Source organism: Nesoenas mayeri, assembly GCF_963082525.1.
Source record: "Nesoenas mayeri genome assembly, chromosome: 18".
Classification (NCBI taxonomy): Eukaryota; Metazoa; Chordata; class Aves; order Columbiformes; family Columbidae; genus Nesoenas; species Nesoenas mayeri.
Genome location: NC_137566.1, coordinates 10,605,847 through 10,621,888, shown reverse-complemented (window position 1 = coordinate 10,621,888; position 16,042 = coordinate 10,605,847). Strand labels below are relative to the sequence as shown.

Genomic DNA, 16,042 nt, shown 5'->3' with positions numbered 1-16,042 from the left:
AGCGGTGCCCGCTGCCCTGACAGGAATGTGCATCCTTGGGCGCTGCCCACAGCCTTTTATTTTTACGACAGAACTTTTTTATTGGTACCCTAACGCCTGTTCTCCCCGTGCAGTCCTCCAGGATAGACGACCAGCGCTGCGCACCACCCGACTCCATTCCCCGCGGCCCCACGATGCCCGATGAAGATTTCTTCAGCCTCATCCAGCGCGTCCAGGCCAAGCGCATGGACGAGCAGCGGGTGGATTTGGCCTCAGCCCAGGAGGAGGCAGCAGAGGAGCAGCAGAGGTCCGGTTCCAGCTAAGAACCGGGGTTTGGCTTGGGGGGGTTCTTTTGATTTCATTTTGGTCTTAAAAAGTTTTTAAAAGGGTAGGGGGTTTCAAAGCCGAGCGCTGCCCCACCTCTCAGGAGCTGCACCTCGCCGGGCTGCTCTGCGGGGGCAGCGCTACAGGAAGACCCATCGGATGGGGGACGGTTTTTAAACAAGGGGGTTTTTCAGGACTCATGGCCACTGTAACAGTGGGCACAGCACGAGGGAAGACGCCTTGGGCAGCCCCTTTGCTTACTACCTAAAAATCCAGGAACTTGTGCTGTCAGCCAAAGGAGGAGCCCAGAGCGGGTACTTAACTCCAGCCTTTTATTGCCACAACATTTTTGATTTAAAGGGGAAAGGGAAGAGCACCTTTTCCATGTGGAAGTCTTGCCTGCATCACGAGGTGACACAAACTGCTCTGGATCCTTCCCTGGAATGTCTTGCTCAACTTTCTTCTTTCTACAGGAGGAAATGAGCCCAAGTCAGCGGCTACACTGGCCCTTTTAAACCTCACCCAGCTGCAGTCACGGTCCCACGCACCTTCAGGTTTATTTTAGGTTTGCTGGGGACTCTGCTGCGAGCCCTGTGACAGCCCCTCGTGTCCCCAGCTGCAGGTCTGGCACCTCCCGTGCTGGAGCAAAGCCTTGCTGAGCTGAGCTTTAGTGGGATTTGCTACCTCTAGAGAATAGCGGCGCAGCAAAGCCCAGCCTGGGCTTGGGCCAAACCCTGAAGAGCAGCCGCCAGCTGTGCAGCCCGGGGCCGGGAGTCCCTGCCCGTCTGCTCAGCACGAGGCAAACGTGGGCGACTCGTCACTTCTGGTGCCGCTGAGCCAGAAGTGTCATGCAGGTCTGTCCTGCGTGCAGGTGAGTGCGCCCGAGGCAGAGCCCGTGTTCTGCAACGCCGGGCTTGGAGCCAGCAAAATCTTCTGGCCATGACTTATCAGGGGGGCGAACAGAAGCATCCTCTCCTCCCTTTGTGTCCGACAGCTGGCAGGATATGAGCCCTGCCCTCCCCTGGCTCTCCCCAAACCAGTGCTGAGCTCCATGTCCCTGCAGAGCTGCTCTTGGCCAGGTGCTCCCATTTTGCCTGATCTATCTCCAATAAATGGAGCGTCATGAGAGTTCCAGACTGGGTCAGTTCCACCCCTAGACAAGGGTCTACATTTACTCTAATTCCTTCCCCTTTTGGAACAGTTGGAAAAGCAAACCCCGAGAGGAGGGGAGCGTGGATTGAACTTCAAGGAGGTGGAGAGTTTTTTCTTTGCTTGACCAGACAGTCTATCTTGGACTTCAGAAACTCCAGTAACGAGTTCTGCCAAAGCAGATGTGTTCCTATAGAGAACAAAACAGCACTTTCTATTTGAAATGCGTTTGATGGAAACGTTTCCAACCAGCAGGAAGATTTTTAGACCAGTGATGCTGCTCGTTGGGCACTGAACCTGCCTGCACTGACCATGCGGAGCGGTGGCTGCGGCCCCTGCCCTGGGAGCTCTCACGGACGGCTCGGCCTCCTACCCGGGACAGGAAAACATTGAAGATGACTTGACCATCCGCAGCTCCGGCCTGTGCAGCTTTCAGCCAGGTAGTGAACTGGAATCTGACCGTTAAGCTTTCAGAGATGTTAATTATTTGCCATATACTTGAATGTATGAGCTTATTTATTTTTTACATGTGCTTTTGCTAATGTCATTTTAATGGGGGGAAATTTCCAACCCACAGGTACTTTTTTTCTAAAAAAATAATCTGCCAAATTAATTAATATATTAGAAATGAATACAGCTCAAGGGGAACGGGGGGTGGGGTTTGTGCTTAATAAATATTTGTGTCTAAGCTTCAGTGACAAAAATCCATTTGCGTTATTTCTTGGCCAGCCTGCAGAGCCGCTGTGGGGGTGGCCGGTGGTCTCCTGTGGCAAACAGCACATGTGCGCCCACCTACACATCCCTTTGCATTGAGAACACACAGCTCCGCTGCCTTAAATCCCAACATCTGTCTGACCGTGGGGCTGTGGATGGACACAAAACCCTGAGCAATGGCCCAAGTTACCAGGACGACAGGGCAGACAAGCAGCCCTGCTTACAGAGAAAAGCCCGGCTTTTCTGCCAGCTTGAGCCCTCCTCTCAGAACATGGCCGAGTTTTTCCTCTCAGGCCGTGCCTTGGGCTCCGGCTCAGCCCTGTGTTGGCGCCTTCTTGGCGCCTTCCCCACAAGACGTGTCTTGTTTCCCCGGCAGCAGCGACAAGAGGGAAAGGGCAGCGAGTGCTGCGCAAAGCCCTGAATCAGCCCTTAGTTCAGATACTCACAAAGCAGTGGCGGCAGCGTGAGCTCGGTCCAGCACAGCAGGGGTGAGCAGGCCCTTCGGCTTTGCCAGAAAGTGGGTCTGAGAGCACCAGAGTTTGGATCCTGAACCCTGTGAAGGATAAAGCCAAGTCGCAGCTGGTCTTCCCACGCCTGGCTGACTTGTGCCGGCCCCAATCAAAGATTAATGAGGAGCCACCAGTTCATTCTCATCAGGGACTCTCATGCCTCTGGGTGCCTGGACACAAGCAGCTCTGTGCTGGAAGTCTCTGTGTGACATGCAGACAGAACCAGCCCCCCAGTACACAAAGGGGAGCGGCTTGGGCTCCCAGGAACAGGTAAAATCCCTCTGAGTGAGCGATGGGGTCCAACCTGTGATCTCTCGCTTTCCTCAGCAGCTGGGGAAGGGAGCGCAGGCTCTCCAGTCCGTGTTCCCCCTCTCAGAGCACCTACGAAACAGAAAGGCTCTGGAGCAGGAGGCAATGGCTGCAACTGACCCGCAATGGTCGCTGCTCTGCTGCACCCGCGGCAGCAGACACGAGGCTGTTCCAGTGCCAGCCCTGGCCAGAGGGACGTGCTCGCTGGCGCTGACATCCACCGGAGGGACGGGAGATCGCCAGGACTCGCTGTTAGGCCCTGGATTGCGGAACGCTGCTGTAGCAGCTGTAACATGCGAGTTACTGCAGCACAGGGTGCTGCCCCCGTGCAGGACCTCTGAAAAACAAGCAGCAGAAAGACAGGATAGTGCCCCAGCCTCCCTCTTGTTTGGTTCTTCCCCACAAGGTCCCCCTCTCGCCCCCGTTCCCAAACACCTGAATCCTACCCCTAACCCTAACCCTAACCTTGACCATAACCCTAACATATGTTTAACCATAAGCCTAAACCTCACCATATCCGTAACCTAAGCCTAACCCTAACGCTAAGTCTAACGCTAAACAAACTCTAATCCTAACCCTAAACCTAACCCTAACCAAACCCTGACTCTGACCATAACCCTGACCCTAACCCAAACTTAAGTTTAACCATAACCCTAAACCTCAACCTAAACCTAAGCTAGGCTCAATCCTAATGCTAAGTCTAACCCTAAACCAACCTGAACACGGGCCAGAACACCAGTAACCCCCAACCGGCCACATTAACACAGGAATTCAGTCGCACTACAAAAGAAGGATTTGCTCAAAGAGGCAGAAAACAAGAGGCAAAGTATTTGCTCTTTTGCAGAAAAGCCTTTATGGGCAGGAACCAGGAAGAGGATCCAGCCCTTAACAGCCGCACTGAAACGCTTCAAGGAACGTGAAAACAGCTTTACGTTGCTGCTTTGTCCCCAGCCCCATCCCACCAAGACTCACCCTGCTCGGCTGCACCTCCAGCTGCTCTCCCCTGCTCCAGGACTTCCCCGCACTTCTTCCCCATCTTGACAAACCTCCGGTTCAGGAGAAAAGCGGCGTCTCCTCTTCCCGGTCCCTCATCTCTGGCTAAAGCAAGGTCTGCCGGGCTCCTGCTAGACAAAGCGCGCTCACCTCCGCCCCGTTTCAACAACAGGCACCCTCCCCGTGACACACCGTTTTTTCAGAAAAATCCCCTTCAAAAGGCAGCATAAAATTCCTGTTTTACGTGCAAACTATTCGCAGCAAAACCTTCAGTGTGACGTGCAAATTCCCTCATGTAACTGCAGCGCCTTCCCAGCTGACAGCCCCAGAATGGTTTGTCATGAGAAGCACCAATTTCTTGCAGTGTTACCCCAGCCGTGGCATTACCCCACGTCCCTGGGGACCTCACAGCGCCCAGTGCCAGGGGACACCGCGCTGAAAAAACACTAAAAACCACTAAAAAATCCACTAGCAGCCAGCACAGACAGACTTTGCTACAGCTTTTGCTATAATGCAGCAAAAATGAGCAGCACCTCTCTGTAGTGGGGTGAGTAACAGGTGAGAAAGGTAAGAACAGGATAAAAAACACCCCAAACCTCAGGCTGTAAATTGTTTCCACGGCAACGCAGATCCTGCAAGAGCTGCTCTGTGCCACCCCAAAGGCACGAGCACAAAGGAAGCAGAATGCTGATTTTCAGGTAAAATGTAATAAAAGACCTGCTCTTGCAGCAGTGCTAACAGGGGCCAGCAGCTCCCAACAGCGTGAGCACACGGCAATGTGTGCAAGATCCTTCTTGGTTAACACGTGGGTCACTCCAGCATCCTGTCATGTCACCAGGAGATGAACACGCAAGCCAGTGAAGATCCTGCCTCTCAATCACAGAATCGACTGGGTTGGAAAAGACCTTAGAGATCAGCAAGTCCAACCCTTAGTCCAACTTCAGTCCAATGCTGCTTCATCGCTCTGAAATTTCATAGCAAGAGGAAAACATGATTCTTTCCTGTCACTCTGATCCGTGCTTGTAATGCAACATGTATAAAAGCACCCAGAGCGCTTCAGGTGAATGAAGTAAACTCATTAAAACACTCATTAATCCATGCAATGGCCTCAGTGAATACTGGGCTGATTAAGAACCACAAGCACCTGGACACGCTTGGCTGAAGGAACTGGGTTTGTTCAGCCCAGAGACAATAAGGCCGGGAGGGATTTTACTGACAAACTAGCGCACAAACCAGCGCTCCAGACACTGCCGAAGCACCGACACTCGACAGACAGTCAGCAAAACAAGCACCCGGAAAAATATCTACACCTCTAAAAACATCAGCTCCATCAAAGGCAAAACTCCACGAGACAAAGACACGCAACAGAGAAAGACCAGTGCCCGAGTTTATTTTAAACACAGACCGTTGAAATCAGGGAATAATAATGGTTTAAGAGTCTCTCCGGCCACCAGCAGAACGACACCAATCCCGTTGGTCAGGTCTGTCCCTTGCCGCCAGTCTCCGGGGGGGATTCCCCGCTTTCTCCCTCGGGGGGCTCACCTGGAGACCCGGTATCAGCGGAGCTTTCCAGCAGCAGTTCCAAGGCTTCCGCGCCAGCCACGCGTCTCACCTTCTCCCCTTTGGCCGCCAGGATCTCCTCGATATTCCTGAACAGCGATTTGAAAACCAACAGTGACCGCGCAGCAAAAGCCGGAGCCAAGAGTCGAGCGCAGACTCGCTCTTCCACGCTTTGCTCTCCGGCTTAAATCCACAGCGAACCACGCACGAGCAATACCACGGTTATTTCTCCATAAAGCATTCGGGAAGCAGATAGAACCACCCAAACCTTCCGGGACTATTTTGATCCATTGGGATCAATGACTGCGCAATTATGGATAAACAGAGATTTTTAAAGGTATCTAAGGGAGCTAGAAATCATTGAAACGCAGCAGCACGTGCATCCAGACATTTAAAACAGCCAGGGACACCTTGTAGTGATTTAATAAACCTGAGGGAGAACAGAAGGACCCACACGCAGTAATTCACCTGCTGGCACCACCAAGGAGGGTGTGTATCACACAGCTGCTGCTGCTTTACACGGTTTATTTGAACCCCACGCAGCAGCTGTCAAACTACAGATTATAAACCTGGCTTGTGTGCTTTAAGAATCCAGATGAAGCGGAGAATGACATCCAGCAAAATCTCTGGTTTTCTCCGAACCGCATTCTAAAAGCATCACAGAGGTCCCACACGAGCTGAGGGGCACAGTAACGCCGGTAGCGCGGCAGCCGGGCCCTGGCAGCACGGGGGTTCTGGGCTCACCCACCGCTTTCCCTGCAGGTCGGAGAACCAGCCCAGGTTGTCGGCGATGACGTGGTGGCTCCCGCAGCCCGCGCAGGTGACGATCACCACCCCGCTGTGGTACGCCAGCTTGGAAATGGTCTTGGCCGAGCGGGTCTGGCACACCTGTCAACCAAACATCACGATTTATAACCGCAGCTTCTTTAAGAGAAAAGTGTTTTCTTTACCTGTTAAAAGGTTTATTCCCCCTCCCTCAGCTCCGTTTCAAGGCAGCTCAGTTGTGCCGCGGTGCCGTGTAGTTTGTTCCAACGCGCTCCACGGGCCGGACACAAGCGTATGAGCTTTCTCAGATAAACTACAGCGCTCACGGAGTTCTAGTGCTCCTGACGTGCCCCATGTGAAGCTTCTGGGTCGGAGAAGATGATCTCCAGAGGGCCCTTCCAACCCCAACCACCCTGTGACTGATTCTGAGCCCAGGCCGGGGCCCGTTCCGCGGGAGGCCCCGTTCACCCCAGCGCCCGCCCTCCCGCGCCGGCCCCGCTCACCTTACAGGTGTACACCAGGCGATAGTGCGCGGACCGCGGCTGCCCCGGGGCGGCGGCGCTGCAGGCCGTGCGGAGCGGGGCCGTGCGGAGCGGGGCCCGGCGGGGCGGCGGCGGGGGGCGGCGGGGCCGCCATGGCGGAGCGGCCCGGAGCAGCGCCCCGGCCACGGCCCGCGCAGCGCGCTGCATGGCGCTGCATGGCGCAGGCGCACGGAGGGGGCGGGCGCTGAGGCGGCGGCAGCCATGTTAGGTGCGGGCGCCGGACGTGTTAGGTGTGGGCGGCGGCCATGTTAGGTGCGGGCGCCAGCCGCGTTGGGTGAAGGCGGCGGCCATGTCGGGTGTGGGCAGCCGCCGCGGGCGGGGCCCGGCGCTGGCCCCGGTCACTGGCGGGAGCCGAGCGGCGCCTGCGGTCGGTGGGACGCGCGGGCTGTCCCGGTACAGACCGGGGCTCCTCCAGCACCCTGCGGGACCCACCGTTAATTAACGTACAGCCCCGTGGCTTTGGGCAAACTTAAACAACGTTCAAGAGCCGAGTTTATTGTATTTGTGCGGCGCACACCCGGGCAGCGCTGCCTTCCCCAGAGCGACATGGAGGAGGGGACAGCACAGCTACACAATCCAGCCCTGCTACAAACATTAACATGTGTGTTTAGGTGTTTTTGAAATCGAATTGGTTCATTAAGAGAGAACTACAAGGGCAGGCAGGTGCGGCTCAGGAGCCCTCGGTGTCGCTGTTGTCGCTGCTGTTCTCCCAGTCGGCCTCGTGGTGTCGGTCCTTGGGGACCCTCCTCATGGCTCTTTTTCTGAAAACCAAATTTGTTATGTCTTTAGAAGCCATTTTCTGCAAACAAGTGGGAGGTTCAGTTGGTATCAATCCATTCAGTGAAATCATCTCAACTGATGAAGACGAAATCTTTCAAACTCATTAAAACAGCAGCTCTTTGGAGCGCTCTCCGCTCCCTGCCGTGGAACCATCTGCACGGTCCAGGGTGTGTGTGATCGCTGCCATCCTGGCCACCTCTGGTACTAAACCAGGAGTCTCGACCAGCTCAGCGAGAAGCACGAGCCTCTGAAGATGAGCTGTGATGAATCTGCGCCCTCCCTGAGCCGAGCTTGGGGACGGGGGTCAGAAAAGAGGAAATACAACAAGCTAATGAGTTAAGTCACACAATATGTCTAATTTACTGAAGTCTAGACCTTCGGTATCGCTCGAAGCAGTCCCGCATCCTCCTCCGCTCCTTTTCCGCCAGCTCCTCATTGGCTAAGCCACACTCCTTGAACTGCAAAGAAATCCAAACAAATATGAGCGGGATTCATTCCTCTGGAGATCAGATCAGCGTCAGCGCCGGGGAGCGCAAACCTGCCCTGCCAAGGGTTTGAGGCGTGTGTTCTGCGTGTGGCCTCTGCGGGGTGAAAGGCACCGACCACCCCCAAAAAAAGGTAAAGTAGTAAAGAAGAGCCCAAAAGGATTCTCTTACACTTGGTGACTTTGGAGGCAGACTGATCTCTGCAGTGCTAAATTGCTGGGTTTGTCCTTCAGGGCGATCTTGTAAGAGAAGGAAAAACAAACAAACAAAAAGTCACAGCTTTAGTCATAGTTGCCATTGCGAAGTAACTTCTCCCTCCAACCGTTCGTCAAACGGCAATGGCTGAACGGTAAGAGCTGCACAGAGTCAGCAGCAGAACTGAAACCAACCCCCAAAAAACACTGGGGGTTCAGTGCTGTGATCAATGCACGAGGCACTTCTCACTTGGACCCTGACCCGGGGCGATGGAGCCCCCGCTCAGGCTCAGAGAGACACAGCAGCTTTCGAGCTCCTGCTCAAGCAAAACGAACCTTTGCAAAGCAGCACCTCTGCTCAGCATCATTAAAAAAATAGTAATAAAAAAACCACATTAGAAATAACGTCAATCATTATTTTAACCATAACTTGTCCCCGTTTCCCAACAACTAAGTTGTGTGTATCAAGGCACTTCACATCAGACCAGATTTTAGTGAAACTCCCCATGTAGTGGTCAGGTATTGTGATATGTGTTTTTTAGCTGAGTGAGGTAGAATAATAAGAGGCTTTTGGGATCAGTGGCATTTAGCTTTTGTGAAAAATCTCCCATCTCAGTGAATGAAAAGATCACTTAGATCTTCCAGGAGATCAAGCCAGAATATTTCTTCTACTGTGCCAGTTTTCTTCCTTTCTCAACATGTTTTAAAAGCGAATTTCAAGTTCTTAGAAGAGCCTATTAATGCCTTTCCACACTGCTGAGTCACTTCCACCAGGGATGCCACAGAAAAAGAACCAGTGACAGTGTTAACTACGTGGTTCTGCTTTTGCGAAAACAGCCTGCAACGGCAAAGGGAAGAGGGGAGGGAGAAATCCCTGGAGAAAGGCACGCAGGCCAGCTGAGGTGGAAGGATGTTTGAAGTGGCAGAATGCTTTGATTTCCAGGTGCTTGTTCTGCAGCATCTCCAGCTGGTCTCACTCGGGGTGCCAAGCGCACCGCACTGAGAAGCATCTCTCACAAACCGAGTCGCCACTTAGGCTACAAAACCAAACCCAGGAATGTCTTTTCCCGTCCCTTTGGAGCACTGGACCATCCTCTCAAGAATTCGACACTGTTTTCCCAAGAAAAGCCTTACTTTTAGTCGGTTGCGTATCTTCATCTAGATGACTGTGAAGAGTGAGCTATGAGACAGAAACAAAGCAAGAACATGAGAACTGCCCCTTGGTCTGTCTCGCAGCAGCCAGGAACAGATGGAGGGACAGAAGAAACAGGAGCAACTCAGAACAATTCAATTCCCCTGATTTGCTTAGATTCAACAAATCTTGCTGACTAACCCCATTATTGTGTCCTACACTTAGAAATCTCAGGACACAGGGAGATTCTGTCACTGGTGTATTCTGCTGCCTCTGTAGTTTTTGATACTCTGGAGATGAGCCTGAGGCATGGATGGCAAACTGCTGTTACCTGGGGAACTGAGCACACCTGAGGAATCTGAACCCATCCCCAAAGAAAGTAAAAGGTGAACAAGGCGCCCTACTCACTTCCTGGGAATCTCTGGAGGAGGTATCATCCAGGTCAGAGGTCTGAAATAAAACCAGTATGAATTAATCATTCTTCATACGCAAGGAAGTGGTAGTAAGGGAATATACAGGAGACTGAAAGCTCCAGAAAACAGAGAAGTGTGGACTTCCTCCCTCCTACGCTCCTGTCTGACCACTTGGAGAAAGCACACGAGATGCCACGCTAATTAAAAGCCCCTGTATACCTAATTTAATTCCAAAAACTTTAGCACCCTCACACCCTGCTCCCATTTCATCCAAATGGCACATACACAGTCTCTAAATAGAGCTCACTCTTTGGTGGTTGAGTTTCCCCTCATTATCTTAGGACATGCTCCAAGCACAAAAAGCCTCAGCGTGCATCAGTCCAGCTTTTCTGCGCCTGGAACCAGGGTGAGGTAACAGGATCCATCACGCTGTTCATTTTTCTAAACTCGGTGTTTGCATGGGGATGGTTTCCCACAGAGCCGGCACCGAATCCAAACCGCTTTGGTGCAAAGGCCTCAGAACGGCCACGCTCCGGCCCTACACAGCTCCTCAACCCACCCCACGGATGACAACCCACAGACGTACCGGTGTGGGGAGCTCCAGCTGCAACCTCTTCAGTTTGGCTTCAGTAGCCAGTAACTGACTCTCCTTTTGGAAGAGCTGCAGTTGCATTTCGTCACATTGCTCCCCCAGCTCCCGGATCTGCTTGCGGTGCGTGTCCCTCTCCACCAGGTTCTTGGAGTACTGCGTGTAGAACTGTTCCCGGGTCAGGAGCGCCTGGCGTGAGGGACAACGTGCCACGGCACGTCACACAACAGCACATTCAGTGCAGTATCTGCCCACTCCGAGCAGTGAAGCAGCGATTAGAAGCTCCCAGAGGAATGTTTCATCACCTGGTCTCTTTCTGCAGCCACTTCCTCCATCTGCTGCAAGACAGCTTCAATCCGTTTTTTGTACATCTGGGAGTCCTTCCTCAGAGACGTGCACTGTAGTTCAAGCATTTCTTTTTCCTCCGCGTACTGTCGAAACAAGGTCAAAAACACCCTGTTTGTGGGGGAGAGCCTGAGCTGGACTCTCCTCCACTTCTGCTCTGCGCCACAGATCACTACAGCCAGACCACGCAATGCCAACACCCAGCCTGACCGTCCAGCTGGGGCAAGGCCAACCAGAAAGTTGGTCAACATGACTCGGTGAAGTGCTGACATGTTGGACTGACATGTACCTGAGCTGTCAATCGAGATAAAAGCTCCCACCACCCTCCAGGCTGAGGCAGGGACTGTTAAATAATGAAGCATTAACAGGTAGCAGTCAATGCCACAGAATGCTAAAATATTAGCGTGCCTTTTTCAACAAACTGTAACACAGACACTAGAGTAGCAGCAGCAGGGATTGGTGCTGAGCAGCTCCGCTGCTCCAGAAGCAAGACATGGCAGGTGCTTCATCTGCCTGTCCTACCCACAGAGGCTCAGGACCACAGCACATACTCTGTCTTGGAGTGCCTCTGCTCGCTGCAGCTCCTTGCGAAGGCTGTAAATGGTGTTCATCAGCTCCCGCCGTTCTTCTAGCAGCTGGCTACAGTCCTTCTCCAGAGTCTCGCTGGAGAGGCTCTTCTCCAAATTCTGTTCCCTGGCAACCTGCTGGACAAAGAAAGAAGTGAGATACAGCAACCATCTAACTCCATATTAACGCCCTCCCCGCAGCCCCGTGTGCTCTATTTGACTCGGGAGAACAAAGCCAGAACTGACCCACACAACTTCAGAGCAGCCCCATCGCTTCCCTGGCTGCTACAATCACTTCTCAGGAGTCCATTTCCAACCCCCCCACCAACCTGGAGAGTGTTCTCCAGCTCCTGGTTCTTGGCCAAGAGAAACTCCTTCTCCTGCTGGATCTCCCACATCACCTCATGGCTCGGACGCTGCTCTATGGCGTGCTTCAGTTTCATCGTGTGCTTACGCTCCAGCTTGCAGTCATCCTCAGCCTTCATGAGGCTGTGCTTCAAGTGATCGATCTGCAAGAAGGTTCAGAGCTCATCAACAACAAACAGAAAACTCTGGCATGCACAAGCAGTTCTCTCTCCATTCCCCAGGCAAACATGGGGCAAGTTTCTCTCCAGCTTTGTTTTCCTCATGTTGTTTGGTGCTCTGGGGACCAGAGTCCTGCCTGTGTGCTAAATGGATACAAGAAGTTGCTCTTTTGAGAGGGCCCAGTCTTGAATGATGGGAAAACTGTTAATTCTTCACAGAACATCTTGAGCTGTGGAGCACCAGACATGGCATCTGCTAGAGAACATGCACAGAACTCATGCTGGACTGATCCAGACCGCTCTGAGCAAGGGCACATCTGGTACAGCCTTCCAGGGATCAGGTAAGAAGCAGAAGCTTGAGAAAAAAGTGACTGACCTCTAGCATCAGGTCCCGGTTCTTCATGAGGGCAGCGCTCTTCTCCTCGCTCTGTTTGGCGTAGCTCATCGCCAGGCTGTAGTTCTCGTCCTTGCACTTGCGCAGCTCCTTGCTCAGGCTGTCCCTCTCCTCCTTCATCTTCTGCGCCCGCTCCTGGTGCTTGTGGAGGAGGCTGTCCCTCACCCACATCTCCCGGATTGTGTCCTCTTTGGTGCGCAGCCACATGCTGAGCTCCTGGGCTTTCCGCCGCTCCTCCTGCACGGTGCTCTGCAGCTTCGTGATCTCGTTCATTAGGAGCTGGCTCAGGCCGGACTCCCCAGCGGTGTCTGTTTGGTGGGCAGGAATCAGCCATCGCTGCCCTGTTCTGCTCCCCGGACACACGTACAGCGCCGGTTCCCACCCGCGGTCCCTGCAGCTGGGGATCATCACGTGCCACGCACAAGGACACAAAGCCTGAAGACACGTGTGATTGAATTACCCCTGCTGCTTCCCCCCTGCTCTGTGCCTTTATACCCCACAGCATCACTGACAGAACAGAATTGATCCGTGTGCTTCCTCCTCCACCCTCCTGGGTCCAGCCTGTGACACCAGACAGCCCGGCCGTTCTTGCCACAGCCTTTCCGAAGCACACAGGGAACAATGCAGGGAACGCTCCCGATTCTGCTCACCGGAGTTGGGGAAAACAGAGCTGAATCCCCCCTTAATTTGCACGGCAACACCAAACAAAGAGCTGTTTTTTCAGAACACAAACATTACCTATAATCGTAGAGAAAACCCTGCTGGGCTCCTTGCCTGTTATTTTCTTATACAGTTGTGGATAATAAAGCTCAAGACTCTCCAGAAATGCCTCAAAGCCCTTGTGTCCTGTTCGCTGAAGAATGTCCAGAAGAACACCTGAAATAGTAGCAACAGGATGTTCTATTGATTTATTTCTCTCTTTACCTATTTCTGACAGAACAACATCACATTCCTGCTTTCCCTGCAACGATGCGCTGGGGAAAAGGAAGGGAAAGGGGCTCCTGAGCAGCGACTACAGTGTTTGTGCCTAAACATAGGCACGTGGTGACCTAGAAGCAACGTGTTCCTTCAGGTCCAGATGGTCAGCACCCTGTTCTGATCTGCTCCCAAGATCCAACAAAGCACAGGAATATCTACAGAGGCGAAGCTGCACTGCACCCACCTGCCTTGCGCTTGCGCATCACCAGGCTGGGGTCATTGAGGACTTGTTCCTCATCATCATGGTTGATCACTTTGCACTGGCGAAGATAAGGCGTTATACGGGAAGGATCGATCACGGAGATCAGCTTCACACGGAAGTTCTCCAGGTTATTCCAACATGTCTCATCGTTATCTTCTTCCAACATGTTGGTGAGTGAGAAGGATTGGTGAGCAGTGCTATCTTGTCTTGGAAAAACAAAACCAGAAAGCAAACAAGCAGACTCTGAGCCTCCTAGGGGTGGTGCTGAAACCAAGTGTGTTAACAGCCCAGGCGTGAAATTCTGAGAAACCAGAAGTCACCAGAGCTTGAAGGTGCCCCTCCAACCAGCTGAACATCCCCCCGATCTCACTGCTACAGGAAAGTGAAACTATTTAGCAACGGGTCCACTGGTGATAGGCAAGACATTGAGAGCCCCATGACCAGGGGAAAATCCAACTAACTCTAGATTCCCAACAGCGTACCCCAGGAACGGGCTGTCGAATCTCACTGACTTCACCATGGGTTCTCCAAATGCTCAGCTGTGCTTACAAGTAAATCTTTAATCCAAATGAACAATACAAAAAGGGTTGGAACACAACACAAGATAAGTTGATGGCAAAATGCAACTTTCCAATTGGAAACTAAGCATGTTCTGAAGAAGTGAAAACATCTTTAAAGCTCTTCTAATGAGCTGTTGCCTCTGCATTACGAACAGTTCACTCTTCCATCTCCCAGTATTCAGGAGATCCTTGTATTTTGTCTGACCACACAGTCACTACATCTAACACCCGCAAAAGGCTCCATGAACACCCCAATGGCGACAGCCTTAACTGGGTTCAGCAGTAATCACGCAAAAGCTGGTTTTCTGTGTGCTTCATCCATAGACAGAGAAGTCAGCTGCCTCACATCCACCTCACAGATCTCATCTGTGCAGCTTCAGCAACTGATGCTCACAAACACCCCTGTGTGACAAACACACAGCCTGAGAGGCCGCTCTATACCCAGGCTGCTTCGCCTTTGGAATACTCGTTAAATGTTACATTGTCAGTTAACTTTAACGAGCTGGGCTGACACGGAGCTTGTCACTTGTCATGGAGAAAATACTTTGCTCTGCCTGACGTCAAACCAGCCCCAGCACATTACAAGAAATGCGTTCCCCTGTTGATAAACACCAGAGCCTCCCCTCAGAGCTGTAAAATAAAAACAGTTTCCCCATTAAAATAAACCATTCTGCATTATATGGACCAACCTGAGCCTGTGCAGCCAAAAGCCTCACTCATCTGTGTCCTGGCTCTGAGAAAACTTGTCTTGGGCGCAGCCTCCCTTTCTATTCTGGTAAGAGCAAAGATCATTCCAGGAGCAAAACTGGTTTGAGAAAAGAGAAAAGGGGAAACTACTCAGCTGTACTCTGAGACGGGAAAGGGAAGGAAAGAAATAGAAATTAAAAAAAGGGGAAGCCAGAGTGGGTGATGCGGGAGAAGAAAAACACTGGTCACATTGCGACTCGGCAGCATCACTACACATTGATTTTAAACTCATTCTGCCTGTTTTCCAGCTGCAGTCCAGAAAGATTCTTCGTGTAGTGGTCAGAAAGGCTCAAAAGTGCAAAGATCACAGGCGTAGGTCTGTCCAGCTGCTTTTGGGGGACAAAACAAGCTGGAGTTCGAAGGAAGAGGCTCTTCAAATGGCCCTTCAGCTGCTAACATCTTCATACAGGGAAGCAACCACCAGCAAAAACGGCCTCTCAGTTTAGAGTTCAGCCAAAAGGAATGATTTCTATAATAATGCCTCTAATTCTGGATGTCCTTAAGCTCCAAGCATAATTATGACAACTCAGTATTTTGAGGGAAAAGGAGTCAAGTCTTGGCAAAGCAAGGAAAATAACCCACGATTCCCAAATTACAGGCTGTGGCTCTAACGATAATTAAAGGAGCAGCACAGCCAGCAGCACTGTGCTGATTTTAAGCATCAACATCATACCTTTGACTGCCTCCCCGCCTTCCTGCAGCCCTGAACTGCAGCTGCAGCAAGAACTCACTAACAGTCTGTTTTACAAGTCTGGAGAACACACGCTCTGATACCATGGCAGCATGACACATTTTCCCATTAGCTTCCCACTCTACTCTTTGTTCTGCTTTTGAAGTTTCTGGAGAGTTCCTCCATATTATCATTAGGAGTGGGGCAGAGATGCTCAGAGATTCTTTAAGCATGTGCTTTTGGTTAGGCATTAAATTAGACTTATACTAAAAAAAGATACAGTACCTCTCAGCTATGCCCTTGCTGAAGGTAATCAGAACATCTGCTAATTGACCAATCTTGCCTCAGGAGGTTTTGTTCTATAGTAACAGATCAGTTTAATGCTGAAAAAGAACAAAGATAGCTGTTTTTTATAGTTGTACAAACTTTTTTGCACAAGCAGTAGGATTACAAGGGCATTTCTTGAATGGCATTTGCGAAGGAAACCATCATTTGATACACAGATCACTTTTACTGCCAGGGCCTCACAGTAACAGCCCTGTGGTGAACAGCACATAGAAGTGCATGGCAGAGATCTGAACTTCTGGGAAAAATGTTGTCTATACTGGCTTATGCAAAA

General features: G+C 51.8%; 3 protein-coding genes across 7 annotated transcripts in view; 1 reads left to right on the top strand and 2 right to left on the bottom strand.

Moving 5' to 3' along the window:
• The window catches only part of GPSM1 (G protein signaling modulator 1), a gene marked incomplete at both ends in the record, with an annotated part of 56,553 nt that extends 56,251 nt beyond the window's left edge, over positions 1 to 302 (top strand). The window contains one exon of the mRNA XM_080355852.1: positions 114 to 302. Within this exon, the coding sequence (XP_080211978.1) occupies positions 114 to 302 (189 nt within the window). The remainder of the gene's footprint in view (positions 1 to 113) is intronic.
• Positions 303 to 4,111: 3,809 nt separating this feature from the next.
• On the bottom strand, positions 4,112 to 6,991 carry DNLZ (DNL-type zinc finger; the record flags this gene model as incomplete). Of its 2 annotated transcripts, XR_013923012.1 has the most annotated exons (4): positions 4,112 to 4,941; positions 5,383 to 5,626; positions 6,286 to 6,425; positions 6,806 to 6,991. XR_013923012.1 is itself a non-coding variant. In XM_080355862.1 (3 exons), 3 exons carry the CDS (start codon positions 6,989 to 6,991, stop codon positions 5,455 to 5,457), a joined length of 498 nt encoding a protein of 165 aa, XP_080211988.1. In that variant the 3' UTR covers positions 5,347 to 5,454. The 2 variants fall into 2 exon arrangements, 1 of the variants encoding a protein (XP_080211988.1); XM_080355862.1 differs by lacking the exon at positions 4,112 to 4,941 and having other exon boundaries at positions 5,347 to 5,626.
• Positions 6,992 to 7,468: 477 nt separating this feature from the next.
• On the bottom strand, positions 7,469 to 15,751 carry CARD9 (caspase recruitment domain family member 9). Of its 4 annotated transcripts, none has more exons than XM_080355853.1 (14): positions 15,709 to 15,751; positions 14,696 to 14,811; positions 13,429 to 13,602; positions 13,005 to 13,142; positions 12,249 to 12,574; positions 11,678 to 11,857; positions 11,334 to 11,483; positions 10,743 to 10,868; positions 10,435 to 10,626; positions 9,844 to 9,885; positions 9,438 to 9,483; positions 8,281 to 8,348; positions 8,000 to 8,082; positions 7,469 to 7,605 (listed from the first exon to the last, which is right to left on the bottom strand). In XM_080355853.1, the coding sequence occupies exons 2-14, from the start codon at positions 14,796 to 14,798 to the stop codon at positions 7,515 to 7,517; spliced, it is 1,719 nt and encodes a 572-aa protein (XP_080211979.1). In that variant the 5' UTR covers positions 14,799 to 14,811; positions 15,709 to 15,751; the 3' UTR covers positions 7,469 to 7,514. The 4 variants fall into 4 exon arrangements, with proteins under 4 accessions (XP_080211979.1, XP_080211980.1, XP_080211981.1 ...); XM_080355854.1 differs by having other exon boundaries at positions 10,435 to 10,605; XM_080355855.1 differs by lacking the exon at positions 15,709 to 15,751 and having other exon boundaries at positions 13,429 to 13,652; positions 14,696 to 14,761.
• Positions 15,752 to 16,042: the final 291 nt, after the last annotated feature.

Excerpts from the sequence above, each read along its gene's own strand:
- CARD9 (XM_080355853.1), bottom strand. The coding sequence starts at position 14,798 with ATGATCTTTGCTCTTACCAGAATAGAAAGGGAGGCTGCGCCCAAGACA. Across the intron at positions 11,858-12,248 it reads ACCGGGACCTGATGCTAGAG|ATCGATCACTTGAAGCACAG; the intron begins GTCAGTCACTTT and ends ACCTTCTTGCAG. Across the intron at positions 11,484-11,677 it reads AGCTGGAGAACACTCTCCAG|GTTGCCAGGGAACAGAATTT; the intron begins GTTGGTGGGGGG and ends TTTGTCCAGCAG.